This window comes from Python bivittatus, unplaced genomic scaffold, assembly GCF_059951505.1.
Source record: "Python bivittatus isolate LINGU-HERP-01145 unplaced genomic scaffold, Pbiv_v1 ctg000020_np1212, whole genome shotgun sequence".
NCBI lineage: Eukaryota > Metazoa > Chordata > Lepidosauria > Squamata > Pythonidae > Python > Python bivittatus.
Genome location: NW_028277030.1, coordinates 119539275 through 119558594, shown reverse-complemented (window position 1 = coordinate 119558594; position 19320 = coordinate 119539275). Strand labels below are relative to the sequence as shown.

Genomic DNA, 19320 nt, shown 5'->3' with positions numbered 1-19320 from the left:
GCGGGTCATTAAGCAGGAAGGGGTGTAGTGTGCACTACATAGCAGGTCAGGTGAGTGTGTGTGTGGGAGGGTGCACGAGGGGTGTGCTATGTAACAGGCAGGCGCTATGGAGTGCAGATATGCTACGGAGTACAAGATCCCTGGACTCTGTAGTGGGCTCCTCGGGAGAAAACGGCAGAAGCAACTTACTGGGGTGACTTGCAATCTTCCTTGCTGGCTTCTCCATTGGCCTTGCATGTGAGAAGCCAGCAGGGAAAGTCACAAATGGCGATCATGTGATGTGGCACACTGTGACACCGTAATCACAAGCCAGGCGCCTGAGCACCCACATCGCAATCGTGATCAGGGTATGCTGTGATGGCTAGAACTTCGAGGATCAGTCATAAGTCCATTTTTTCAGTGCCACCATAACTGAGCAGTCACTGAATGAATGGATGTAAGGCAAGGAGTACCTGTAGGTTGGGGTGACAGTCCTTGCAGATCCTTTTGTATGGACATTGCAAGTCTTTTCATATAGAAAGATAAAATAAAGGTAGGGGAAATTCAGCACACATAGTGCCAAGCAAGATTTGAACTCTTAAATATCCAGCTTACCTCTTTTGCTAACTTCTGGCCCTGCTCCATAGATATTGGCTTTTCTTTCATGTCATTTAGCCTTGCTAATGTTTTAGGATCATCACGAAGATCAATCTGTTAGGAAAGTTACAGTAGATGTGTATACTTCCTTCTACATGATTCAAATCAAACTTTACATCACAGACTTTATTAAAAAAAACAGAATTGGCTCCAATACAAGTTAACCATCCTAATGTCTCGCTGAACACCTTGGAATTTAAATTAGGCATAATTAATATTGAAACTTAACTGCAGCTAACTCAGGCTAATTCAATCTATAACCTTCACTTTAATTGGAATCTTAAGCCTAATTCCATAAGGCACACTGTGGTTCAAATGAACTGTGCAAATGTAGGAGGCCCCATGACATTTCCAAAGAGTGACCTCAAAGCATATTATAGCCACCTCATTTAAACTAAGCAACCTGGAATCTAGACTACTGATCTCTAATCTCCTCTTCTTCCTCCATCAGATATGCTGAACTAAAATTCCCAAAATTGTAGTTCAGCATACAGGAAGCCAATAATTTGAAGATGAGAGGCAGGGACTGCTTAATCTTCCCACTTACTTACTTTCTTCTGCTGACTCAAGCCAGAAATTAATTAAGAAGAAGAAGCTTGGAGGAAATTTGCAGAAGAAAATAGGTATCTGGAAGAAAGGCTAAATGTCCCCCAACCCATTCTTCGTTATTTGTACATTCATTCATTTATTCCATTTAGGCACCACCCCAACTACAGAGAAGATAACAGATGTACAATTTACATTAGAAAAAAGTATACAAGATGGCAAATCCAGCCAATGACACAAAACATATACCACACGCCCGGCAAGGGGGTCCATCCACCTTAGGCCAGAGCCTGGGAGAAGAGCCAGGTTTTCAAGGCCTCCAGAGCACCATCTGGGTAGGAGCTTGAAAGTGTCTCTGCATGATTACTGGTAAACTGGTGCTTGCGAAACAATTATTTCATAGACACAACTACTCTGTGCAGTTTCAGAATGAGTTCCGGACCTTTATGACTCCATAGATTCAGTTGTTGAGAGTCAAGCCAATTTATTTCTGGCTCAGCTGTGATGTACTTGAAGCCATAGTAAAACTTGTCTTTTCTTAGAGTTGTTGCAGCTCTATGGAGCTAGTTTGTTTCTATATTTGCGAGCTCACCACTGCTGATTCTAGCAGGTCTTTCGAGGTAAGAGTGGTTTGATGGCTTTGCAGCCAACTCATTCATAGAAATCATTCAGAGATTTTTGCATAGAGACAAATGGATAGATGGGGGATGGGGAATAAAAGCAATTTTTAAATTTAGTGCAGAATAGGAATTAGGGGATTTCCAGCCTTCTAGCATCAGCAGCAGGGCCGTAAATACATGAAAATCTTTGCTCATTGTTATTAGTGTGTGAAGTCTACCTGCTTTTCAGGGATAAAGGAATAGGAGTACTGTTGATGTGTAGCTCTGTCTTGAATATCAGAATTTCATGGTTAACTTTTCAACATGAAAAAAGAGGGAAACAGTAAGATGCATAAATTGTGAATAAAAATGGTAAAAAAGCAGGGTCTGACTGCAGTAGTATATATGTGGGACTGTATTTGGGGTGTTTCAAAAGGAGGAAGGCATTTTCTTACCGACCAAGTACACCCACATTTCTATTTGGAAAGCCAGCAGTGAGCACTGAGCCCAGAAACTGCCACAGCCACATGGGTAAAAATGGATGAACCGATTCTTCCCACCCAGAGGATACACAGAGATGCGTATCTATGTATATATTTATCAGCAAAGGAGACTCTTAATGACCACAAGACTCTTCTTTCCATCCAGCTGCAGCATGTGATACCCACGTTTGTCTGAATCATCTGTTTGGATCCTATAACTGCTGCTTTATTGTTAATGAGCAAACACCCTTTTTGTTCATAAGCAGAGCACATCAAGATGCAGAGCTTTGCTTTCAATTTAAATGCTGAAAGAAGTTTTAAAAATTCATAAAGAGGACAAAGGGCGGGGGGGGGGGTATTCTCAAAGGACTTGGTTCCCTAACAAGAACAACAAAAGTAGACTGAGATGCAGTTTTGTTCACTCTCTTCATTGGGACAGTTTCTCCATTCCATAGTTAATCTTTCAAGGCCTGTTTACAACTAATGGTGTTAATCACAGAAGGACTAGAGGGCTCCAGTTGTCCCTTCTGGCTCTAAAATTAGATTGCTTTGGATGCATTTCTTGTTATTTTAGTTGCAAACTAGAAATATAAGCCTACATGCTTGGAGAGAGCAAGGGGTGAAGGAGCTGGCTGCTTGATCTGGAAAGAGGGAGAAGCTAGATTTATGTGACAAAGAGGAAATTGGACTTCATTTCAATTGTAAATGGTACCTATCAGGTTAAGCCAAAGATTTCATGGGAAAGGGTGAGTTTTGAAAAGACTTTTCAGATAAAAATTAAGATGGCACTATTCTGAGAAGGGCATTGTGGCATAAGAAATAATTAGAATGGGAAGAGTGATGGCAGTAGAGTTAGAAAGGTGAAGATCACAGGAAAGAACATGCCAATGAGTTTTAAAGGTACTGAGAACATTTCAGGGGCAAAGATAATTGGTGCATGTGCTTTTTGTAAATGAGGAAGAAAATATCTGTTGCTCTTTCCATGGCACATTCTTACCAACAGAAATAGCCATAAATATAGATATGATATTCAATCTACGTACCTGGGTTCCAACCAATAAATAAGGTACATTTGGTGCATATTCTTTCAGTTCTGGTACCCATTCCTCTTTCACATTCTGAAAAGAAGCCGGATTTACCACAGAGAAACAGATGAGGAAAACATCAGTCATGGGGTATGACAGCGGCCTGAGGCGATCATAGTCTTCCTGAAGACAGACATTTATATATACACATATTACTTTTCACTAAAAACTTGAATTTTGATCAGTCATTTCTAATGGATACACACATTGGTGTTTCTAAGCAATCAGTCTCAGTATTTTACATGCTGTATAAACAGAGTTAAAAGCTTCTTCCAATCTATTGCAAATTATGCTTTTCCCCTACTTTTGGTATATTCAGATGATAGTATAAAAACTAGATGATGATGATGATACTACAAAACCAGACAGTGATCTTCCCTATCAGCTGCTACAGTATATGGAATAATGGATATATGTTTAAGAATTACTTCATGCACACACACAAAAATAAACAAACAAACAAACAAACCCCTTATTTTTCAAGACATTAAGCCAAGCTGCAGCTATTGGCTGATTTTAACATTTTCATGGATAGTGTCTGAAAGAACAAAAAATGGAACTGAACTACTTGCTTCCTTGGTGAGGTTCTCACCAAAATATTTTAAGAGGATTTTTTTCTGGATCAGATCAAAGATTTATGAATACATTACCCACATTGGCCAGTCAGACCCAACAGAAAGTCCACCTATAGGATTCAAGCACAACAGGCCCTCTCCTTATATTCCTTAGCAGTGGATACCCAGGACTTGCTGTCTCTGATCTGGGACAGACTAAAACAGCTGTCACAATGGCTGTCTTCAACCCCCATTACTTTATTTAATCCCTTTTTGAAATGGTCCAGGTTAGCAGCTACCACAACTTCTCGTGATAACTGTTTGAATATCTGTTATCATATATCTGTCTTGAATGTTACATTATTCAACTTCCTTGGAAGGGACTGGGTATTCTTATTACACATAATCTTATACATCTCTACCACATGGTATCTTGAACACTGTAGCCTTGGCTCATTGGAATCACCCTCCCCTTTCACATGTTGCTTCCATTACTACCTCTCTATAGCTCTAGAGAAGACATACAAGGTATGTTGTAAGTTTTATTATTAATTAATTCGATAAGGATGGAATTTGCCTTTTTCACAGCAGCTGTATGTTAACCTCTCTATCATGGAGTCCTTGGTGCTCTCTGAGCTTGGTTGTTTGCTTGCAGACGTTTCATTACCCAACTAGGTAACATCATCAGTGCAATGTTACCTAGTTGGGTAATGAAACATCTGCAAGCAAACAACCTAGCTCAGAGAGCACCAGTGACTCCACAGTTCAACCCTGAGCTACATATATTCTCTTCTGTTGGAACCTCTCTACCATAACTCTTCCATGTTCAATCAATTCCAGTTCAGACTCTAGTAGCATATACATGAAATTAAGATTTTTTTGTCTTAATATGTATCATTTGCTCACACTGACATTTGACATTTTAAAGCCCAGTTTGCAGAGATCCTTTGAGAACTTTTCTGTATCCCCTTTTTGTTAACTACTCAAAATAATCTGATGTTATCCATTATCTGTACAGCCTCACTGTTCATTCCTAATTCTAGATTATTCTTCAATATGTTAAAAATAGTGGCCCCAGAACAGATTCTTGGGGAATCCCACTGTTTACAGTCCTACATTTAAGAATAAATTCCTACTTTTTTTTTCAGCATTTCCCCAATGAAGTAGCACTATGGCATAGACAGCACACTGCCATAACCATGTATTTTACCTTACTAATTATTAATAAAAGAGAGAGAGAGAAAGTCCCTGCTCCCAGTCTTTGGAACATGTACTTCTAAAGCTAAGATTACCAGTGCATCATAATGAATCTCAATTTTAGATGTCCTAGCTTAAAATAATTAAATAAAACTAGTAAGAGTAATGAGACCTGTGATTAAGCATAGCAAGAATGAAATATGTTATAAAGAAAAACTTTATGAGGTTTTTCATCTTAGTTTTTATTTTAAAAAATCACAGAGAAAAATATATAAAATCTGAAGCTGATAAAAGCACATACTTCATTTCTCTCAAAATACAATACTTTCAAGATCATCCAATGAATCAGTTAAAAACTGAACAAGATTTCAAAGAAAGCAAAAATTCACACAACACAATTAACCTATGAACTTTAACTGTTACTGGATGTGGTGAAAGCTACTAGCAGTTTAAAAATTCATTAGATCAATTCATGGAGACTACTAGCCATAAACAAACAAAAAACACAACCTTCATGTACAAAAGACAGTTAACCTCTGACTTGTGACAAACAAGCCACCTGGGACATTGCAATTTTTATGTTTGTAAGCCTAGCTTTCCAGTCGTCATATCCAGGAAAACATGATCTTTTCCGGATGGAGAACACAGCAAAATCTGAAAGTAACCCCATAGCTGTAAATCAAATATGTTTGGAAGTGTACTGTCTTCAAGCTGCTGTGAGATTGAAGATAAAATCATTTTTAAGGATCTAAAAGTCTTTTAAGTGACCTCATTTCTCAAGATACACACTGGAGCTGCCTTCTGTATGTATTGGAATTCAGTTCCAATAATACCCAGAGCATCATGGCTACGCTGGGATTGGACAACATATCTGGACGACAGAAGGTTAGGGAAGGCTAGTATGTAGACATTACAGTTCTTTTATCCCTCTACCAATTATTTGAAAATGTACAGTACTGTGCAAAAGTTTTAGGCAGGTGTGAAAAAATGCTATAAACTAAGAATGCTTTCAAAAATATATATTGTAATTGTTTATCAATTTACAAAATGCAAAGTGAGCAAACAGAAGAAAAATCTAAATCAAATCAATATTTGGTGTGTCTACCCTTTGGCTTCAAACCAGCATCAATTCTTATACTTGCACACTTTGTACATTTGCACAAAGTCAGGGATCTTGTAGGATTAGAGTCAGGTGTATGATTAACCAATTATACCAAGCAAGTGCTAATGATCATCAATTTCATATGTAGTTGAAACAGAGTCATTAACTGAAATAGAAACAGCTATGTAGGAGGCTTAAAACTGGGTGAGGAATAGCCAAACTCTGCTCCTAAGGTGAGGTTGTGGAAGACAATTTCATGTCACAGGTCATACACCATGGCAAGAATGAGCACAACAACAAGACACAAGGTAGTTATACTGCATCAGCAAGGTCTCTCCCAGGCAAAAATTTCAAAGCAGACTGGGGTTTCAAGATGTGCTGTTCAAGCTCTTTTGAAGAAGCACAAAGAAACTGGCAACGTTGACGACCGTAGACGCAGTGGTCAGCCAAGGAAACTCAATGCAGCAGATGAAAGACACATCATGCTTACTTCCCTTCAGCATCAGAAGATGTCCAGCAGTGCCATCAGCACAGAACTGGTGGAAACTAGTGGGACCCAGGTACACCCATCTACTGTCCGAAGGAGTCTGGCCAGAAGTGGTCTTCATGGAAGAATTGCGGCCAAAAAGCCATATCTCCGACGTGGAAACAAGGCTAAGCGACTCAACTATGCACAAAAACATAGGAACTGGGGGGGCAGAAAAATGGCAGCAGGTGCTCTGGACTGATGAGTCAAAATCTGAAATATTTGGCTGTAGCGGGAGGCAGTTTGTTCGCCGAAGGGCTGGAGAGCAGTACAAGAATGAGTCTGCAGGCAACAATGAAGCATGGTGGAGGTTCCTTGCAAGTTTGGGGCTGCATTTCTGCAAATGGAATTGGAGATTTGGTCAGGATCAATGGTGTTCTCAATGCTGAGAAATACAGGCAGATACTTATCCATCATGCCATACCATCAGGGAGGTATGTGACTGGCCCCAAATTTATTCTGCAGCAGGACAACGACCCCAAACATACAGCCAATGTCATTAAGAACTATCTTCAGCGTAAAGAAGAACAAGGAGTCCTGGGAGTGATGGTTTTCCCCCACAGAGCCCTGATCTCAGCATCAACAAGTCTGTCTGGGATTACATGAAGATTCAGAAGGATTTGAGGCAGCCTGCATCCACAGAAGATCTGTGGTTAGTTCTCCAAGATGTTTGGAACAACCTACCTGCCGAGTTCCTTCAAAATTGTGTGCAAGTGTACCTAGAAGAATTGATGCTGTTTTGAAGGCAAAGGGTAGTCACACCAAATATTGATTTGATTTGGATTTCTCTTCTGTTCACTCACTTTGCATTTTGTAAATTGATAAACATAAACAATTACAATATATATTTTTGAAAGCATTCTTACTTTACAGCATTTTTTCACACCTGCCTAAAACTTTTGCACGGTACTATAATGTCTAGATAGGACAATGGGATACCTTGACAGGTAAATGTAGACATGAGAAAGGCTGTCCCCTTTAAATATGCTTTAATTCTCTGAAAAATATGATTGGGTAGACATGCTAATCTAAGTCATAATGCGATTTGTTTAGTTTTGCTTTGGTGTGATGCGTTCATGGGTTTAGTGAATAAACTGTTGTTTATTTTAGGGCAGCAAGCCTCAGATTAAACCCAGTTTGTTACTGACTTGTTGAATGCAACTATAATTTTAAGTGATGTTTGAATAAGGATACAGGACTTTTTTGTGGTTTCTTAGCTTATTTCTAGTTTTCTTTTTTACTGACAGTACTGCAACATTTTAAAAAGTATGGATTTCAATATTAAGGGCATATGCCGGTTTGCAGCAGATTCTGGAACTGTGAATTGTGCATCAGTTAAAGTTGCAAGATGTTTCAAATAGGCATTTCCTGTATCCCTACCTCAGGAAGCACAAGCCTGGGCTCCTCTTTCAGATGCTCTACTGAACACCAGTAGAGCATCTGAAAGAACACACCTTCTGCTTCCTATCAACTCGTGTATCAAAGATGCAAGAGACAGAACTGGTATAATTGCAGTCAATACAAACAACTTTAGCAACATAAATACCGAAACTTTAGACACATTACTGAACTCATTAAAAATAATAATTTATGGACTAAGAATACCATTTAACAAACCTACTGCAGACAATAACTTATTCTCTAGTTAAGATTAATCACTGTGGTCAGCCCCCAAAGACTTTATATAGCATTTGGGCCTTATATTGAATTCTCAGGATACTTCTACCACAGACAAGAGGATAAAAGTTATTCATCTATTGTTCAAGGCATGATATTTACTGGAACCATCTGGAGAATAGTTCACGGCCAGTGAAAAAATACAATGACAGGAGCAGATAGACTCAAATCAAATCAAATCAAATCAAATAAAAGTTTATGGATTAGCCCTAAGGCCTTATCAAAATAAAAGTTAAACATAAGATATACTCCTATAGAGAATAAGCCAATCCATCTATAAAACAGGATACAGATCAGAGCTCCTCTACTTGCACATTTCATCATTTTGAAAGTGGCTCAGTTTACTTGTACTATATTGACTGGTTGTATCACTTCATGAAGTATGTCGAAATTTGCATATTTCGATGGAGGTCATGCAAAATCTTTATGTAATACAAAAAAATAATATGCCAGGGAGAAAAAGAGGCTTCCCGACATGCTAGTTTTCAACCCGCAGGGTGCTTTTTTTATATGTGGGCTATTCAAACAAAGCAATTTCTACCTATAAGTGAAGTACATTTATACACTGTTCATTCTAATACTATTTTTTCTCTATTTTATAATGTGATTTGAAAGGTAGATTGATTCAGTGTGTTTTTCACTGCCTTAAAAGGTTTCATTCCAAAAGTGGATGAGAAAAAAGAAGATATCAAAGCCAGCAATCAGTTTCTGATTAGACAGCTGAGAGCTTACAGGTGCAGCAGGAACTTCTTACCTGTTTACTCATTTGATACTCACAGATACATGGCCTCCGCTCAACAGAATTTTGATTTAGCTGTTAATAGCCGCTAACATACTTATTCTCCACACATTGATCTAACTCCTTTTTAAAAAGTGATTTGTTATACATTCAAAATATGGCAGACTATATTAGACAACGCAGTATGTATCTGCATTGTTTTTATATGTGTGTTGCTCTCCCCTGAATAATGATTTTGTGCATTGTTTTCTATTAAGCGTGAACATTTTTTAGTGCCTGATCTGAAAGGGTGTCTTTAGAATTGAAGAAACAAACCATCACTGGCAAAAATGCTGGGGAGTTGGGAATTCTGTATTAGACAATTAAACATAGAGCACCTCTCATGACATGGAAAAGCATACCTTTTAATGAGAGATGTAAATACATGGCAGAGCATAAATTCTGCAAACAGATTCATCCCACTTTCAGTACCCAAAATAGGGCTGGGAAAACTTCTGCAGAGCTGGAGAGCTGCTATCAGTCAGGGTCTGTATTTGCACAGAACACTACGCCAATTTTTTTTTAACCAAGGTACAGTGACCTAGTTATACACAAGGTATAATGGATTGATCTGCATATGAGGTTAATCCAGGAGTTCTGGCAAAAAGCTATCATACAATCTTCCACAAATGGATGCTCTCCAAAAATCGCCTCAAATCTCATGAAATCAGTAAATCTCATAAGTTTTGTGCACACTTTCTCCTGAGATCATGGACAAGCTTTTTACAGCCCCATTTATTATGACTTTATTCATCAGAGGGTGGATATTCAAATCTTTATTGAGACTATACTTAGAATACTGCATACAACCCCACTCACTATATCTCTAAAAGGATATTCAAGAATTGGAAAAGATGCTGAAAAGGGCAACCAAAATAACTGTGGCGATGGAGCCACTCTTCTGTGAGGAAAGGAGCTACTAAAATTAGACAAAAGGAGACTAAAAGAGGGGCATGAGTGGCAGATACAATTGTTCATAGTGTTCAGAAAGTGTACCGAGACACTGCTTTCTCCTTGTCTCACAAAACAAAACATATGGTGGATGTGCAAAGAAGCTAATTAATGGGAGATTTGGAGCAGAGAAAAAAAAATCCTCACACAAGTAATAGTTAAGCAACAATATTTGTTTCTTTAAGGTGCTGTGATCGCTTCCTGTAAGCTCTCTCACCCCAGGACCTGCACCGCCAACCAAGACAAGCCATGACTCTTTTCACTGGTATTCCCATCCATCAGTTTATTTTCCTCCCCCCAGTCAAGGGACCAAAAGGAGGAAGATGCCTTCCTTTCTTGGATTAAATGAAAACTCCACCAACACCACAAGGGTAGTTGAAGCCCACTATATTGGTAGTCAATCTGAAGAAATCCAGGGCTTCTGAGGCATGTTACCAGATTACACCCAACAAGACATAAACTGGCATAAAAAATGAAATCTTTAAAATAGCATTTAATTTATTATGATACTCAAGAATGAAGCTGGCTGTTGGCGATGCAAAAAAAAGGTCTAAGATTCAGAGCCAGTGTAAGGAAAAGAACAATGATCAAACCCATCCAAAATGGGGGTTGAGCCTTAGGGAAAATAGCTTTGTAAGGAATCAGGCAAGGCTCACCCAAAATAAAATCAAATCTCTTATTGCACCTAAAAATCTGGGTACATTTAGATTTTCCTCCTTAAATTCTACAAAATCACATTCCACAATTATGGGATAGGCTCAAAATCTTCTGGCCTTCACAGATAGCTGCTGCTTCATTATTTAACCTCAAGAGGAGTTGGGAGGTGGAGGCTGAGCTTGCTCACGATCTAGCCAGTGGTCCTCCTGGTCTATCATATAATAGCAGAAATCCAATGTGGTTTTTAAATTTTTTTTTATTATTTTAATTCCTTTAGTACAACAAAAAAGAACAAAACATGTTTCTAAGAGAGAGAGAGAGAGAAAATAAGAAAATCGACCTATTTTATTTTGTTCTTTTAAAGCAAAAAAAGGAGAGTGGAAAGGCTAAAATTTCCAGCTATTCCATCACCTCCATGCCTCCTGAGGGCCCCCAAATGCAGTCTAAATCTTTAAAGGAGTTGGACAAATTCTTTGAGGACATGGTTTTCCATGGTTACCGGTCAATAATGGCTATGCACTGACTCCACAATTAGAGGCAGGATGCATCTGAAGGTTGGGAAGAACAGTGAAAGAGGGCTAGGCTTTCTTATCCGGCTTGCAACTTCCCAGGGGCATCCTGATATATGCAGAGAAAAAGGAGCTGCATAAGATAATGTCCAGCAGGGCCCTGGTTCTTATGAACAAGGGGTTAACTCAAGCACTATTCCCCAAACCACTGAAAATCATATTCAGCTGCCCTTCCCACTTTTGAAATGTCACCAGACAATGGCCAACCGTTTTCAAGCAAAATCAGACGCAAGGCTGCAAGGATCTTCAGGATAAAAGTCAGCTTTAAAAGGTTTCCTGAACAGGTTTCAAGGGATACTGGTGAACAAGAACACATAAGAGGGAAAAATAGGGATAGGCAGATCAATCCAAACCCAATGTATGCCACATGTATTAAACCATGATCCTAATCTATCAGATTTTCTTTTTTAAACCTCTACTTTTGTATCAAAGTTCTCTTATATTTTCTATGAAGTTTCCCTATTAAATACAGTTTGCACAAACTAGCCCAGTATATGCATTTGCACCCAACTTCTTCAACTTATATTTTTTAAACACACAGCTTTCCCAACAGCACACAGTTAAGCCAAGAACAGATGTTATCAGATTTTAACAACAGAGTCTGTTGCCATTTCATTCAAAACAATATGTCCATGGCAGAATTTTTTTGACATCCCTACTGAAAACAGAGCTTTGTGATTGGAAGAGGCTGAGAAGATTCTACAACTGACTTTGTCCCAGCAGTGCATGAGAAGAACATACTTGTTAGGTATGGTGGTAACCCTATATAGTGTATCAGAACTTTTCTGGCCTCTATACCTGTCATTAAAATTATATGGCCTAATCATCGTTGTTATCATGAAGCAAAATTGGGTAGATATCAATTTTGACCTACCCTATCATGAACCAAAAGGTAATTACATAAAATAACAAGTCTATTTCAGCACGGGGAACCATGTGTCTTCAGTTTTCATCCACTGCTTAGGACTGCATTCTTCTCCCCCCAATAAAAAATCACAGTTGCAAAGTGTGGTAATAATACTAGCTGTAAGGCTAGAGCATATCAACCTCTTTCCCTCAAGGTAGTTCAAGAATATACTCAAGTCCAACGATGAAAAAACTGTGCCTTCTAGATGTTGTCTCACCAACACTGACCGCTGATCAACTATACTGATAAAAGCAGAACATCTACAACATACGGGGTTGCAGGAGATGCTGTGCCAAATTCCTCAGCTGATAAAAGACACATGCAAGTTGTTGGGAAAGTCTGTGCATGACCTTCACCGGGGTAAACCAGCATCCATTTCTATCACTGCGGTTATACTGTCTTCCTGGTGTAATCCCCTAGAAAATTATCCTCAACCAGAAAATCTAGGGTCAATAACTGAGAGCCAAAGAGAAGCTACAGAAATTATGACAAACCATTCAGTGAATTTCAATCTATATCCCTGCTCTTCCTCCGGAAAATTCAACTATGCTCTGATAACAGTTGTCCCACCAGCCACATTTCTGGAAAGCAGTGTGCAGTCTAATTTACACTGAATTTTTTCAATGCCACTGTGTATCTAGAAGCACAATTCTATGGAACAATTTAGCAATTCTGTGGAGGAAGTATGGTAATCCTAAACTGGCAAAGGGCCGTGATGAAACACATGTTTTGAGGTAGAAAGTTCCATCTTCAATCCACAGCATTGCCAGTTTTTAAAAAATCATATGATATGAAAAAACGTCATTGCCTAAATCCCTCTAGACCAATCAGTACAACCCAAGTTCAACACCATATATGCAGAACTATGCTGGGATGTTTGCAAATGAAGCTTTTACAGTGTATTCAACTTATATCAAACCCTAAATGATGATGTCTCTGTTGGAACCCTCTCATATTTCCCCAATACTTAGTTCATCTGTTTTTCCAAAATAAATTCATAAGAGAAAGATGATGAACTACTCAACTGCCTTCTTATAAGTAGAATTAGAAGCCCTCCATAGAGAAGCACCCATGGAATATATCAGCTCCAGCATACTTCATCCACTCCCCCTTCTTAACTTCTGAGGAAAATGTACCTGGAATATACTGGACCATTTTTAAATTGTACAGGAGAAAGAGAAGGCTGGGGAATTGCGGGAAGGGCAGAGTACACTGCACGCCACCCTGGAACCACATGAAGTCTTTCACTTTCACTTCCTGTGGTCCGGTGATGGTGAAATAAATTCCAGGTATTTTTTCTTCTTATTTTGTGCAAGAAAGCAAATTGTTTAGAAATAATAAAAATAAAAAGCTACAAAACTAGAAGTAAAACAAATACTACTCTATTAATATACCATGAAATCACCTGTGCGGGCTATAATTCAACAGAAATCAGGCTACCCATCTTCTGTGCTCATCTTAGTAAACAGAAAAGAAGAAAGGACCAGAGCAATTGCACCTGCTTTCTCCACATTGTACATAATCAAAAATGTCTGTGAAGTCACATGAAAACATACCTCCAGCAAACTCCACATAGAAAGGAATAGGAAGCATAAAACATGTTGGAGATAAGTAATTTGAACATAGCATTTATTTCATTTTTTAATTTTTAGATACCAACACCTAGGGTCTATATCCCAATGGCAACTGGATAGCTGTTTAGTAATCATATAATGTACTCTCTGTAGTACCCAAGTGATATCTGAACTTTCAGACAATAGAGAATCTGAAAACCTCAGTTAAATCTCCTTCAAGTTGTATTTGACTTCTGGCCACTTCATGTACAGTTCTATCTAGTTCTCTTGACAATAATACATAGAAGTAGTTTGGTATTGCTGTCTTCCAGGATTTTTTTTAACTTCCCAGTCTGATTAACAGCTCTAGTATAGCTAGAATTCTCCCATCCAAATACTACCCAAGCCCAACCCTGCTTAGCTTCCTAGACATAGTCAGCCAATTGCTGCCACCTGCTGAGAAATAAGTAACAAAGAGCCCAGAAAATACCTAGGATGGGACAGCAAATTGTTGTTTAGCCTATACATGCTTTTGCCTTTAAGTATATGCATCAAAATGTTTAATGTATTCACTTTTAAAGGCTGTCTTGCAACTACAAATATCAGCTCGGACAAAAGACACACAGCACCATAGGAGTGCAAGCAATCTTATAACCACTAAACCCACTACGCAAAGACATTTAAAAAAAAAACAGACAGAACTCATTATTTTCTCTATAAATATCAGAAAAGGGCAAACATCTCATGCTGAGAGTTGGGGGACAGTTTGTCCAGACCTTCATGACCATTTGGCAATTAAAAGAGGTCCTTTAATCTCCATGCTCTAATAGCTTCACCATAAAACTGGTTTCTGCAGCCAGTTTTAAAAGCCACATTTTCAAAGTGATGGGCAACAAGTCAGATTTTGACCTAGGAGACTTCCAAAATCTGATTATTCTGAAATTCTCCATGGATTTTATAATTCTTAAATTAGAATTTTGTTTCTGGAGTTAAACTGATACATGCCATAGAAATCTCCCAATGTCCTAAGTACTGCATATGTGTATAGAGCCAGTTTGGTGCAGGCGTTAAGGCACAAGGCTAGAAACTGGGAGACTGAGAGTTCTAGTCCCACCTTAGGCACAAAGCCAGCTGGGTGATCTTGGACCAGTCACTTTCTCTCAGCCCTAGGAAGCAAGCAATGGCAAACTACTTCTGGAAAACCTTGCCAAGAAAACTGCAGGGACTTGTCCAGGGAGTCACCAGGAGTCAACACTGACTTGAAAGCACACCCCTCCCCCAAAAACTCTATGTGTGTGTTTCCCAACAGCTTTCATTGCCTTCAAATCTGTATTTCCATTCTCATTAGACATTTTTCAAAGGGAGATTCCAGTGTGAAATAGCTAAAGCTATTTGTTCATTTGGGTCACTATAGGTCATCTATAGCTATGCTTAGATGATTGTGTTATCACCAACTACTACAGTGGTAAATAGTTCCTTTATTCTGCAAACATTCAAAGCTCTAACTGAATTATTCCTGATTGAATCTGACTGGTGATTAATATGAATTCCATTTTCTTTCTTTTTTTCATTTTCTTTGGGTCCTTCTTCCATTCTGACATGGAAGAAGGATGATGATAAAACACAGAAAAAATAAATAAATTCTTAATATTTGGATAGATAGGTGGATGGATGGATGGATGGATGGATGGATGGATGCATGCATTCATACACACACACACATACACACATCCTTTTTCTGAGGTGTTTTAAGAGTCCCTGTGTACACTAGAAAAATACAAATGCACTATGTTGGTTAATGGAGAAAAAAGCAACCAGACTGAAGGATCTTAAGAATACACTACATTGATTAGCCACCAATTCTGGAATTCCAATTTCTCTTCTTTCTTTTCTTGATTTTTTTGCTCTTATTCTGTATTACAGTATTGTTTTGTCATAATTTTTACTGGATATGTTTGTGTGAACAGTTTCTTAGTAATTAGGGTGATTATGAAACGGTCTGAATAACATTTCTTAAACTACTTTTTTTCCCAATTTCGCAACTTCCAGATGCACTGGAACTATAATTTCCAGAATTTCTGCAGCATGAGATACAGTTATAGACGCCCTAAAATATGTTTCAGGAAAGACAAAATATAAGGAACAGAAAACACAGAGATTATGTTAGTTTCAGGTTCGGACAGGACGGACTCAACAAAATACCTTCAGTCAACCTTCTCACTGCTGGTACTACTTGCCTACTTAGAAGAGAGAACAGGCGAAATCAACAGGACGGAAGGCATGTATAGCTAGGGGAGTCTAGGGGTTGACAGTGGCTTCCCTGGAGAGGGAGGGTCTTGACATATGCCTAATTATCCAACATGTCAACAGAACAAAGAAGAAACAGCCCAGAGAAGATCTGTTCCTTTTTTAATATTCCAGATTCTACCAATCAGTCAACAGAGTGATCATTACATGAGTCAGTACAGAATGGTTGGTTGGTCATATTCTCTGAAAAGGGTGGGTGGTGGTAAAATTAGAAACCTGCCTAAAATGTTAGAATGAACTGTTACAACCCTGCTCTCATCCCTTTCCAACCCACACCAAATAATAAAAATCTCTCTTTTCCCCTCCGGTTTCTTTCAAACTTCTAAATGTGTATTTCATAACATGGTGATATCTTCAAAAAGACAAAGGATCAAGAAGTTGGGTTGGGCAAATCTTATTAAATATTACACAAGATTGCAGGCTCTGGAGAAACATCTCTAGATTTTGTAACTGCTCCACTGCCAACCATCTGTTGCTTATGGCAAGGCATTGTTAGAGCAAAAGTTCTCAATCAGAACCATCTGTTTTTAGAAGTGGAACCAAAAATAGCGATCGGTCAGAGCTGCTGAAAAAAGCCAGCCTGCATGTGTTGAAGGGTAGCCATTAGTGCAGCTAAAAAGGGTATATGGAAGCACTCCTCTATACTCAAGGTTGCCGTCTTGAGAGGGTACAGTCCCAGTTCTGGATCCACATTATAATCTCTTTCCGCAACACAGCTTGCTAATGAGGGCCTGCAAAATCTTCCAGAAGATGATTCAGCCAACTCCTCTCTTTTTATCATTTTCTGAAGTTGAGTGTTTTAAAGTTGCTTTTTTGATGGTGCTAAGAAAAGGCTAGAGCATGGATTGCTTTCTTCTCTTTGGGAACGAAAAGTATATAATCTTCTACAGATAAAACACAATGAATGTAAAATTTTTAAAGCTGCTACTCAATAAAGCCATAGTTGGAGACTATGGCAAGTCTAAAAAAGAAGAAAAATAGGCTCTGTAATAATCTCAACATATACACATACAAGAACATGCACAACATGCCTACATTAAACAATTTCTGACAAGGAAAGCTGAATTATGCAAGTTAACAGAAGATTTTTCTACTTTTTAATTATTTTGGGTAATTTATTTTTCTTCTGAGAACCATCGAGTAAGCAAGGCATAAAAACATCACTCTCTAGCAGGCCCACACAACATGCAGCCTGTGAAGAGCTTCGGGCGGCCTTTTTTTTTTTGTCTGCGCTCAGTCGTTACGGACTCTGCAGTGACTGCTTTTTGGACGAGTCCTTTTGCAGTTTTCAAGGCAATTGTTTTTCAGAAGTGGTTTGCCAGAGCCTCCTTCCTAGAGCAGAGCCCAGCTGGCGAGCGCAGGAGGCGGGGTTTCCATTGCTTCGCACCCTTTTTCGGGCGCGCGCGGTTTTTCGCGCTTACCGGCAACTGCTCCCAACTCCTTTTTGCAAGGCGCCGCCAGCATTTTTCCTCCCACCGGAGTGAGAGTACCCATTTATCTACTCACGTGAGTTTTCGACCTGTTGGGTTGACAGGAACTGGGGAGGAAACAGGAGCTCACCCTGTTTAACGCGAAGGCTGGACTCGAACCGCTGAAGCGTCGACCATTTCTGGCCGGCAACTTTCAGCATCATTAAGCCGCTGCGCCACCGCATCCCCCGGGCGGCCTGCTGGCATTCTCTAAATTCACTGCTGCCAAATATCACTGCTGCCAGGAAGGAATTGCCACCTCGAAAAACATGCTGCTGGGCACCTCCAATGCCTCACTGACACCGCCAACTCCATCTCTGTTGCCACTCCACTAGCCACCAAACAACTATTCCTTTGCGGCCCACAATTATTTTTAATTTAGCAATGTGTCCCTTTCCCCTCTATAATATTCAGGCCTGGTCTCTAATCATCTGAGAAAAAATTGATTCAGATACCACACCAAAGTCTGGTTTGTACTAGTAGTATTTGACAAATTGAGCCATGGTTTGTGCCTCTGAACAACCCTCTTCATAAGTTACTCAGCTCATGGAGACTGTGGTCATGTAAGTAATTTATTTCCTATGAATATGCAGTTCTCTAAACTCACTTCTATGGTCTGCGTATTGAACATGCGTATCTGAGCTAGAGCCTTGTAGAAGTACAGTAGCTTATATTCAACCCCTTGCAAATGGTTTTAGAGACTTAATTGGGTAGCCAGAGCTGACTAATTATTCAGTTATTGCATCCTCCAATTCACCAAATAGTTTCTGATTGATCTTTTCCATTGTATAAAACTTCCTTCTTGGTCACTTGATTTTCCTTTTCTGAGACTAAAATTTCCCACAGCAAATCACACAAGTGCTATATCTTATCAATGTGTTGATGCCTCTGTAATGGAACATACAATCTATACTCTAATCAGCCTATCCAGTGGTGTGTTTCTTCAAAATGCCATGTTTTCCACTGATTTCTGACAGCTCTTTTAAGCAATTCTGACTTCACAGCTTATCAAGAAAGTGTTTTTCAAATTAATGTAAACTATTTATGAAAATAGTAAGAGCAGTAGTGTGTTAATGACTAATTCCTGGTTCCAGTGCATTTTTAAATGGAAGGTCTTCTAACACACAAGCACTCAAAATATATTCAACAGTTATTCTATTTTCCTCTTTAACAGATTTTTCTCCAAAAAGCAACAAGGAAGGAAGGAGTGAGAAAGCATATAAGACTGACAAATGGAAGCCGATCATACCCAAATTTCTAAAGCTTTGGGAACATGATATGGTAATTGCACAATAAGAGCTTATCTGCAAACACTTCCAAAAACCTGGATATAACCTGGAAATGCATCAGTTCAACCATTCAGTCTGCAATCTGAATCTTGAGACATTATCTAAAATATAGATCTCACAACCACAACATCTGGCCAAATCCTTGTACATTTTTATCTTCCTCCCTGTCTCTTCCTCCCTTCTCTCTGCTGTTGTTAAGTATCAACTAGGCTGCTGAAGAACTCTGGAGAACCAGTCTGTTCATTAGTTTCTGGCATATTGGTTGGTCCCAATAAAAGTAATACCCAACTATAGTTTTTGAAGTTTTTTCTTCTGGACCACTGCGGCCTTTTAATTTTCTTCTACCACCCCCAAATATAGTTACAGGTTTCATCCACACAATTAAGGAAAGCTAAAAAACATCCTTGATGCTACTCTATTTTGGTAATAGAAAGGA

At 38.9% G+C, this 19320-nt stretch overlaps 1 protein-coding gene across 5 annotated transcripts in view; it reads right to left on the bottom strand.

Annotated features, from left to right (window-relative positions):
- Positions 1–19320, bottom strand: part of RHOQ (ras homolog family member Q) — a 34837-nt gene that overhangs the window by 6429 nt on the left and 9088 nt on the right. For 2 of the 5 annotated variants that reach the window (XM_007436503.3, XM_007436502.3), the window contains exons 3-4: positions 3307–3471; positions 595–690 (exon numbers count right to left, since the gene is read on the bottom strand). In XM_007436503.3, the coding sequence (XP_007436565.1) occupies positions 595–690; positions 3307–3471 (261 nt within the window). The other 3 variants (XM_015889504.3, XM_088147873.1, XM_088147853.1) reach the window with 3 other exon arrangements.